Source organism: Pyrus communis, chromosome 12 (genome assembly GCF_963583255.1).
Source record: "Pyrus communis chromosome 12, drPyrComm1.1, whole genome shotgun sequence".
Classification (NCBI taxonomy): domain Eukaryota; kingdom Viridiplantae; phylum Streptophyta; class Magnoliopsida; order Rosales; family Rosaceae; genus Pyrus; species Pyrus communis.
In genome coordinates, this window is record NC_084814.1 from 6,336,533 (window position 1) to 6,347,414 (window position 10,882).

Genomic DNA, 10,882 nt, shown 5'->3' on the forward strand with positions numbered 1-10,882 from the left:
ATTACGGAGCACGCAACCGGTGACAATCACACAATGTGAGAATAAATGTACGAGTCCCGTCTGGTAGAAAGACCGCATTGTTGGAGCAAAAATGGTAAAGGAACAACCTGTTTGGTTTGACCAACGATATATTACAAGTTATAACATGTGAATACATACGTAATAAATATATGACATTATTATTGGCTATCAACAATTAGGTCTCAATTTTGTCATAAATTTGTAAAAACACTAATGTTTTACGTTTAGTTATAAGAATAAAATCGAGCATACACCTAAATATTGTACAAATGAAACATACATCATTTGAGAATTTTTTTTTATACAACCATAATTTATTGTACGGAAAAAAGAATATCAATTCTAAGCTTACATTATTTCATTAAGTTTTCTAATTAATGTACTAATTATTTGACCCAATGAATCTAGCAAGTACACAACATCTGGTTTTCAAACATGGGTAGGATGAGACATCGTACACGAGACTACATTACTTAAATTCGATTTTCACAAAGTACATTTTGCTTATCATAAAGTGATGGTAATACTGATCATTTTCTTAATTATCGTTAAATTAATTTTAGCTTCAAAACCTTTGTGATGGATATATTAAATCAAACTCATCAACCGCAATCAATGGACCGTGACCATTAAGGTGTTGAGGAGAAGTATTTTTATTTTCGCAGGCCGAATTCGAAAAACGCGGTCTCTCAGATTCAAGACTCACGGCCACGTGGAAACTTTTCGCTACTTTGAATTTCACAACAACGCAAACCAAAAGTGGGCCCCACGGTTAAAATATAAAAAGAGAAATGAAATTACCAGAAAAGGACGTAAACGGGGGCCGTACTGGACCGACCTCAAAAATGCCCCCAAACACGCCAAGACGATAAGGCGTCACACTTATTATTACAATACGACGATGAGATGAACGGTTCAGATCTCACATAGTTAAATGAACGGTCCGGATATCACAAAGATCTTCGCCATAAGAAAAACACCTTCCCTCGTTGTTTCCTATTCAGATAAAATTCAAAACTCACTTTCTCTCTCTTTGTCTCTCTCTTCGTTCTCTGCGACTTCTCCCCCATTAAATAAACTCCTTCCGCTTCCAGTGGCGATCGAGGCCTAGAGAGAGGAAGCGAGAGAGAGAGAGAGAGAGAGAGAGAGTCAGAGAGAGCTCAATGGCCAAGGGCAGCATTGGAATTTCCGTAACCCTCTCGCTGCTGCTGCTGCTGCTGCCGCTTCTTGTTCTCGAAACCGCGGCGGTTGAGAAGAATTACGAGCTGAAGAAGCAGCAGCGCTACCGGAATGCTTACGCGACGATGATGTACATGGGGACGCCGAGGGACTACGAGTTCTACGTGGCGATACGTGTCATGCTCAGATCGCTCTCCAAGCTCCACGTGGAGGCCGATCTGGTCGTCATTGCTTCGCCGGACGTGCCTCTCCGCTGGGTCCAAACTCTGTAAGTCTCCCACCCTCACACTCTCAGCTTTCGTTTTTTGTCCTTTTCTTCTCTTTTTTTGCTTTTTGCTTCGTAACGTGCGCGCACGGGAGCTCTAGCGTACGTTAGAATAAAGGTAGCCGTTTCGGCGCACGTTAAGTTCTTTTGGTGTTTGAAGGGTTAGTCAAATGGGAGTTGAACCAATGTAGGTTTAGGTTTGATGCGTCGTTGGTGGTGATTGGTTTGGGTAGTTCCAACTGAAAATGGTCAACGATTTCTGGATGGGTCCCGTCCAATTTTTCTTTTTTTCCATGTGAGTCCAATATAATATCGATAAATATCACTAAATTGAAAATTAAGTAGTTTTTTTTATTTTTTTATGATCTTAGCTGAGTCAATTTAATTACAAAATATCATCCTGACCTCCGAGTTAGGGGTCTTTAACGGTTGATTAACGTATTTATTGAACACATTATTTGATTTATAAAATTAATTTAAAACTTTAATCTCTGTCGTATTATTCTTATAATAATAAATCCCATCTTGATTCTCTCCATTTTTGGATAAGAATGTGGGTGGTATCTGCCAGATTGATGCCTTATAAGTCACAGCGCACAAGTGGAAATGCTTACCAAATGGTCAGGGCGGATTGGTGGCGATATTTATTGGGATGGGCTGTCCCATTAGTGTAACGTGGCGTGTTTCGATTGGGTTAGTGTAAAGTCGGTTGAACGGGACATGGAAAAACGTTGTTTTGTTCTTGATGAACCTAGTCCGTTGTTTTGGGTGGTTATGTTTTCAACGCAAAAATGGTCTGGACTCAGTCGAAGGGACTTTTTGAGTACTTGGGATATTTTCACCGTTCGACTTTTTGAAAATATCTCCACTGTTAAATTGTCCAGAGTATCTAATATTCTGAAGCATTCAACACCCATTGTTTGAATCAAATGTCACTAATTCTAGCAGTAAGTACGGAATATATAACTGATTATTTGTTATTTTGATATTTTTGTCAAATAATAAATTTTGTTGAATTAAATGTTATATTAGGAGGCGTAGTCAAATTAATATTTGAAAGGATTTTAAAAGACTTTATAAGTCAATTAAGGATTTTAAGGAGAATTTTAAAGGACTTTAAAATCAAGGGGTAGTCAAAGTAAGATTTAACAGGATTTGAAAGAATACATCCACATCCAAATGATTTAAATTTCTTGGTACAAATCTGTACGTATTCAAAATGTTATGGATTTTAATGGATTTCCTTAAGTAATGGATTTTGGAGGATTTGAGAGCCAATTTATGAATGAAAAGGGCTGTGAAGAATCCCATTCACACCCCTAGGATTTCTTTCTTCAAACTGACTTCTCTCTTATCATGCTCTCAATGTTGTACTCCTGCGACAACTTGTTCTTCTCCTTGGCGTCCACCTTGGCAAAAGTACATCTTAGCGCTTGAGCTTGGTAGCTGCCCGTCATGGGGTTTCAAGGCCTGGCAATGTCCGCACCACGACGCTGGTTTTAAACCCTCATCGTTTTCGTCGGGATTTAATTGCACTTTCAGCTGCTATTTTGTGCTGTCTAAACCCATTTAAATTTTCGGCACAAAGTTGTTAGCTTTTGATTGCTTCCTTTGTTGAAATTTTGAAACCGTCAACAGCTGCTTTTGCTTTCTTATCTTTCCTTTTCTTGTATTTTCTCAGATTGAGAGAGAGAGAGAGAGAGAGAGAGAGAGAGAGATTCTAATGGTGGAGAGAGATTTTTCACATTGACCAGCAATTAACTCAAAACATCTTTCACATTTAATCGTTGATCATGTATTTATCTATTTAGCATTTTCATTAACAAATATTGGGTGATGAGGATATTGATGCGTAGTACTATAGTATAGTAAACTAGTACATGACCTTGAGCTTTTACAATGTGTTTTTGTTGTGGTTGCTTTATCTGAATTTTTACTTTTGTGTGTCCGATTTCTATATCATTTATGTTGTAGGAATCAACTATAAATCCATAGAAATCCATGAAACAAGTCCATACAAATCCATAGAAATCTATAATAAAAATCCATATAAATCTACCAAAATCCATATAGATTTGTAGAGTCTATTAAAATCCTTTAGAATCTGTTACTTAAAAAAAATTCATTAAAATCCTCTAAAATCCAAATTGACTACACCCCCTTAGTTATTAACGGAATTTGAATCCACATAATTATGCAAAGACTCAACTCTTTTCTCCCACTGTAGTAGGAGATCAACTTATTGAGTTGTTAATCGTACCAATTAAGACTTAATAGGTACACATTAATAATCCAATGAATTAATTTACCACATAGTCGTAGTGACGTTCCATGTTCTGGAAGTTGCTCTCCTCGCATTAACCGAAAGCCTTCGGTTTTACGAGTGGAATAGAATAGTAATGGGTGGAGGATTGCTTCATCGAAATGATGAAACCCTAGAAATTGTGAGAAAAACTTAGGTCGAGCATTTATCTCACGTGGCAAGTTGAGTGACATGTTACATGTATTGTTTACATGTAGGAAGTTTTCAGTCATAATTAAGATTTTGTAGCACATTGTGTCTTACCTACCACGTGACGGGGAAGTTGTACCAAATTTTCTCATTTCCAAGAAAATCTACTCCCTTGGTTTGATAAGATAATATGAAGGGTGGCAGCACTACCACTTGCCTAGCAAAAAAGTAGAAAGATAAGGATGAAATGGGACTTAAAAGCTATGTTAACTAGCCACTTAGTATTACTGTCTAGTGGTATTCCTCTTTATTGATAAGTGAGAGGTTTTAGATTCAATTCTCGCCAAAGACAAATTTTAACCACATTATTACTAGTCCATTATAAGGCTTAGCCCAAAAAAAGCTATATTCACCCATTAGTATGGTATTGTTTATATTTATTTACGGGAATGTTTTCCTTGTCACTTGGTGACCAAACAATAGATGATCACTCACCCTTGCATTTGAATCAAGAGTGGAGAATAAATTGATATACTTCCGTTGTTTAAATCTCAACCCTTGATATCAAATCTAAAGGTCGGTGACCATAAATTCTTGGTCACCAAGTGACCAGAAGGACGGGCTCTGTTTAACTTGTAATGAAGAATTCGATAGCATGTACCATGATTGCCACATTCATAAACTGAGACAAGTTTTTGGTATTTTTTTGACTCAGAGAACAAGAAGATGGGGCCAAGGTGGTGAGAGTGGAAAATGTGAACAATCCATACAGAAATCAGGCCAATTTTGACAAAAGATTCAAGTTAACACTCAACAAACTGTATGCATGGAGCTTAGTGGACTATGACAGAGTGGTCATGCTTGATGCTGACAACCTCTTTCTCCAAAAAACCGATGAGCTTTTCCAGTGTGGACAATTCTGTGCAGCTTTCATTAACCCTTGCATCTTCCATACAGGCCTCTTTGTGTTGCAGGTAAATCTTTCCTTCAAGCATTTGTACTTTTATAAAAGATGAGTGCGTTATGATCTTTTTGAAGCGCCAATGACATTTCCCAGTAATAAATTGTATTTTATAAAGTTTTGCATTGACTCTAACCTCAAGGTTTTAGGATATGTTATACGGTCAAGTTAGAGTACTGCTTTAGCTCCTTAGCATTTCGGTTGCATCAACCATCAGAATCAAGCACTTTAGTTGAATTGCTGTTGTAGTTAACTGAAAAAAACCACACCGGGCTTCGTTTGGTTATGATATTGCAGCCATCAATGAAAGTATTCAAGGACCTGCTTCATGAGGTTGAAATTGGAAGAGACAATCCAGACGGTGCTGACCAGGGTTTTATAGGTGGTTACTTTTCCGACTTACTTGATCAGCCCTTGTTCCATCCACCTTCTAACGGCTCCAAGCTTAACGGACACTACAGACTGCCTTTGGGCTACCAAATGGATGCTTCTTATTATTGTAAGCAAAGCATTTAACATTTTTAAGTTGAAGTCATCAGGAAAACAATGACTATTGTCTTAGCCATGCTCTACTTTTGGTTGCTCAGACCTTAAATTGCATTGGAGCGTACCCTGCGGCCCCAACAGCGTGATTACCTTCCCCGGTGCTGCATGGTTGAAGCCATGGTATTGGTGGTCATGGCCTGTTCTCCCGTTGGGCATTTCATGGCATGCACGACGTCATCAAACTCTCGGGTAAGACCATTCAACAAAGTAATGATAGAGCAACTACATTTGTCATTGCATTTACTGATCAGCATCATCTGGCAGTCGATGTGTTAACTAAAATGCAGCCATAATAACTGATCGTTGGCTTCTAATTGTCACTGATTTCCTCTATTATACAGGTACGGTGCTGAGATGCCAGTGATCCTAATCCAGGCGCTAATTTACATCGGAATAATAGCAATGACGCGCCTAACACGACCAAATATATCGAAGCTGTGCTATAGGCGCTCGGACAAGAGCATTAACTTGATACACACCATCCTCAAAATGATAGCTGCGTGGTCGATTGTAGCTGCATACGTGGTACCATTCGTACTCATTCCTCACACAGTCCACCCGATATTAGGCTGGAGTTTGTATTTGCTTGGCTCTTTTGCACTTTGCTTCGTAGCAATCACCGCTCTGTTCCTGCCAATGGTACCTGTTCTAGCTCCGTGGCTTGGGTTTTTCGGTGTCCTCTTTGTCATGGCATTTCCTTGGTACCCAGATGGTGTTGTACGAGCTCTCTCTGTATTTGCGTACGCATTTTGTGCGGCGCCATTCGCATGGGTTTCGCTGGTTAAGGTCATGGCATCCATTCAAGCCGCAGTTGAAAGGGAAGCTTATTTTCCGAAAATTGGGTGAGTCCCCCTCCACCGTCGAGCCCTGAACTTTGAAAAGACGCAGAAGCTCCCCCGGATGAAAATGACGGCACAGAGAGGCGATGTACTTGGACAAAATTCCAGCAGAGAAGAAGCTATTCTTTTTCCTTTTTATTTTGGGGAAAAATGGGAAAAGGGCCGGATGGAAGCTCTGTTTTACACGAGCTTCCATTGATTTTGTACGATAAACCTTGCTTTATAGTAGCTTGAATTAAACTCGAGGCCAGTTCACATGGAAAAATCTCTGTAATCATATAAGATCGCTTGATTAAATTTTGAATTTCGATTTCTCGTTATTGTTGATGTTCTTTCAATTCAATTGATTGTTGCTAGTTTGAATGTTTATATGTCATTTGATCGTGCATTGTAAAATCCTCTCAATGGGTATTCTCTTCATTTTGTGCAGGGCCTTGGCAGGTAATGCTAAAACAAGCCGATGGTTCTTATGCTTGCGTAGCAGAGTGCGCTAGACCTCCAATCATCAGTCACTTTCTGTGAGTTGCTGGACATAATTTGCTATGCTTTAAGGCTGATTCTTTGTCTACTGTTAAGACAAAAGAACAACTTTTGGGGGTCCTGGGACTGCAAATTCTAACACAACATAAATTCAGAACCTCAATGCATCACATTATACAATATGGAAACAAATGAAATTAGGGCAAAGGCAACCGGAACAAGTGCTAGGTTCTTACACCCACTTTTTCCTTTTGGTCACCAAGTAGAGTCTATCATCATGGTAAAAAAAATATTTTGAAATTTCTGAAAGCAATATTTAAAAATGAACACAGAAGGGCCCAGAGGCAAGCTGACATTTATGTTATTGAGAGAGATTCTACGTAAACCCATCAAACATTCAAGTTCACCAACGCAAACTAAGAACTTAAAAACTCAATTGAACGTAGCTACAACTGAAACGTTTGACACTGCCACTTGCAGCAACGAAACAAAACACATAAAAAAAAGAAGCTCACACAGACCACCCACCATTTTTCAAATTATTCAAAAAAGTGTCATTTAGACGCGAACATGAGCCGTGAATAATTTTGAATACAGAAGCTACCCGTACTACAAGCACGAAAGACACAATCAAGGACCGTGCCATTCTAGCATGCGCCTGCACACAACGATCAGCAATTCATCAAATCAAGCCACCTCAAAACTCGAGAATGGAACAAATCCAGTAACCCAGAAAATAAAAACAAAACCAAAAACAACCAGCTTGGATATGAATATTATTAAGTCATTGTTTTGTCCTACAACATGTGCTCTCTACTCTCAGTGGCATTTAATCAAACACATGGACTACAACACCACAAGACCATTAATGCCATCAATGGAGGTAAAAAGATGAAACATTTAGCCTCAGAAATCACTAATAATGATAATCCCAAGAACCCAATACGGATCTCCGATCAATAAAATAACCCATGATTTGTAAAAGAAAACTTGAATTCATACGAACAGTAAATTCGTACTTGGTGAGAATCTCTCTCTGATTTGTCGCAAAATTTTCTCATAAAGTTTTAAGCTTGACGACTCTTTCTAACATTATTCACAAACAAAAGAACTCTACTTATATTTTACGGACTCGCTAACGCCACGTGTCGAAACCCACGTCACCTAATTAGATCCCCTTCTTCCTTTTTCGTTACCTCGGCACGTTTCCTTTACACAGAAGAAACAGCAAAAACCTTAAATTGGCAATCATCCCCTGTGGGCGAGACCATAGAAGTAAACCCCATGGACCGTCAACAGCAACAGCTCCGGCTACAGCTCTAGGCCCAAGTCCAAGTCCAATTCCAGCAGCAGTAACTCCAATTCTCTTAAATTTCAGGTAGATGGGCCATAGGCCCACTCCAACAACATCAATACTGTCCCTACTTGGCCACCTGCTCAATCCGTCCGGTGTGGGATTTTAATACAAAAGGACTCGGTGTTAGTTAGAGTGGGGTAATTCTATTTAAAGGGCTTGTTCTCAAGCCTTCTGGCTGATGTGGGACAAAGAAATTCTATTACTCCCCCGCATGTGAGACCTCATTTTATGGGTCACACGTGGAGTTCCACACATCGGTAACCACATGGAGTTAAGTTGGGGCTCACCTGTTCGTGCGGGGCCAATAGGGACACACCCATTCACGTGGCATCTCTTGCCCAACGTGGAGCCAAGTCGGGGCTCACCCATTCGCGCAGGGTTAAAGGGGACCCACCTGTTCACATGGCAGTACGCGCCGGTCCCCTGACTCTGACACCATCTTAAAATTGAGCGTTCTGTGAATTTGGTTATTCATTCATAATAATCAGTATACAAGTGCTCCTCCAAGGAATATGCAATAGCCTGTCACTGATCGTCTTGTTATGGAACAACGAGCCTAATCTGCATCACAAAAATTGGTTAACAACGAGTTGCCTTTGGATGGAAAGAACAAACCTTGCCCAAATGCCCCTTTCAAATACCATAAGAGACGAAGAACTGCGTCAAGATGTGGTTTTCTTGGATGTTGCATGAACTGACTCAAAATGTGTATTGAGTAAGTGATTTCCGGCCTTGTAATGGTGAGGTTTATGAGCCTCCCAACTAGAAGCCAATAGTAAGAGGCATTCTTGAGCAGTTCACCATCCATGGGTGAGAGCTTGACATTCTCTTCCATGGGAGCTTGTATCGGCTTTTCCCCAAGTAGGCGTGCTTCGTCCAATGTATCTAATGTGTACTTCTGTTGTGGTATTGAGATCCCAGTGGTTGAACGCGCAACCTTAACACCAAGGAAATATCGTAAATGGCCAAGATCCTTTATACGGAATTGGGTGTAAGGAAAGCTTTAAGACTGGCTATGGTTGAATCGTCGTTGCCTGCTATAATCATGTCATCCACATAGATGAGTACCACTGTAAAGGAATCACCTGATACCTTTGTGAATAATGAGTAATTAGCCATGGATTGCTCGAAGCCAACTTGGCGAATTGCACTAGAGAACTTCTGGAACCAACTATGGGATACCTACTTAAGGCCATAGAGAGATTTGTTGAGTTGGCAAACCATTCGAATATTCCCTTGCTGACGAAGCCTAGGAGGTAAGTACATGTAAACTTCCTCAGTTAAGTCGCCATGAAGGAAGGCATTTTGAACATTCATTGGTGGAGGGACCAATTGCGAACAGCGGCAACGACAAGCAAGCATCGCATGGTTGTGAATTTGGCTACGGGAGCAAAAGTCTCTTTGTAATCAATTCCCTCATGTTGGGTAAATCCCTTGGTGACCAAGCGAGCTTTATATCTTTCAACGGTTTCATCCGAGTGGTATTTGATTTTATAAACCCATTTGCAACCGATGGCACGATGTCTAGGAGGCAAGGATGTGATGGTCCATGTATTATTCTGTTCGAGTGCTAATAGATCAGTAGCCATGGCCTCTCTCCATTTGGGATCATTTTTTGCCTGCTCAAAGGTCACAGGTTTTATATGTGTAGTGACATTACAAATGAAACTCTTGTAAAGAGTCGAAAGTTGTTCATAAGAAAGGCATATAGATAAAGGAAACCGCGTACCTGTGGAAAAAGATGAAGAACTAGGGGCAACGGTGGATGCATGGTATAGGTGGAAATCGTGAAGTCGAACATTGGGTTTTGGTACACGTGAAGAATGTCGAAGTGGGGATGGGGGTTTGGTGGTGTAGGCAATAAGCCATGTGGTGGAGAGGATGGCAATGAGGTGTCTAAGGTAGGCGCTGAAGTGGGTGGCGCTGGAGTAGGTGGCGCTGATGTAGATGATGCTAATGAGGAAGGTGTATCAAGGGTGGGGATCGTTGGCGATGCAGTTGCAGGCTCATTAGGGCTTGGTATGCAGAAGTGTGTATGGTTGTTTTCAAAGTCTAGGAGTTGTGGTGTGGGAATGAATGTGGCATCAGGTTGGGACTTAGGTGGTAGACTTTGAAAAGGGAATATATGTTCATAGAAAACAACATCACTTGATGAGAAGAATTTACGTGTAGTAAGGTCATAAACCCTATATCCTTTTTAACCTACAGGGTATCCTACAAAAATGCAACAATGTGTTCGTTGGTCAAATTTATGCATTGGCAAAAGGTTGGTAGCATAACATAAGCACCCAAAGCAATGTAGGTGTATGTATGTGGGTGGCATTTTATAAAGGAGTTAATATGGTGTTTGATGGGAAAGTAAAGGTGTTGGTAATTGATTAATTAAATAGCATGCAGTTTGTATGCTTTCTCCCCAAAATTCTAATGGTAGGTTAGCTTGAAAACGAAGAGCTCCACGTAGGCCAAGAGATGCCACGTGAATAGATGGGTACCTATTCGCGCGGGGTCAAAGGGGACCCACCCGTTCACGTGGCAGTACGGGCCCGTCCCCTGGGTTTGATACCATCTTAAATTTTAGGTAGACGGGCCATAGGCCCACTTCAACAACATTGATACTGTCCCCATTTGGCTACCTGCTCAATCCGTCAGGTGTGAGGTTTTAATACAAAAGGCATCGGTGTTAGTTAGAGTGGGGTAATTCTATTTAAAGGGCTTGTTCTCAAGCCTTCTAGCCGATGTGGGACAAAGGAATTCTAACAAATTCCGACAACAACAACAACAG

General features: G+C 40.4%; 1 protein-coding gene across 1 annotated transcript; it reads left to right on the plus strand.

The window, feature by feature from the left end:
• Positions 1–1,039: 1,039 nt before the first annotated feature.
• On the plus strand, positions 1,040–6,585 carry LOC137710785 (putative glucuronosyltransferase PGSIP8). Its single transcript, XM_068449911.1, has 5 exons — positions 1,040–1,468; positions 4,633–4,891; positions 5,176–5,377; positions 5,466–5,613; positions 5,766–6,585. Exons 1-5 carry the CDS (start codon positions 1,185–1,187, stop codon positions 6,268–6,270), a joined length of 1,398 nt encoding a protein of 465 aa, XP_068306012.1. The 5' UTR covers positions 1,040–1,184; the 3' UTR covers positions 6,271–6,585.
• Positions 6,586–10,882: the final 4,297 nt, after the last annotated feature.

Bases quoted from the DNA above. Each gene is read 5' to 3' on its own strand.
- LOC137710785 (XM_068449911.1), top strand. From the start codon at position 1,185: ATGGCCAAGGGCAGCATTGGAATTTCCGTAACCCTCTCGCTGCTGCTG. The intron at 1,469-4,632 runs GTAAGTCTCCCA...TTTTTGACTCAG, and splicing joins CTCCGCTGGGTCCAAACTCT to AGAACAAGAAGATGGGGCCA. The intron at 4,892-5,175 runs GTAAATCTTTCC...ATGATATTGCAG, and splicing joins CAGGCCTCTTTGTGTTGCAG to CCATCAATGAAAGTATTCAA.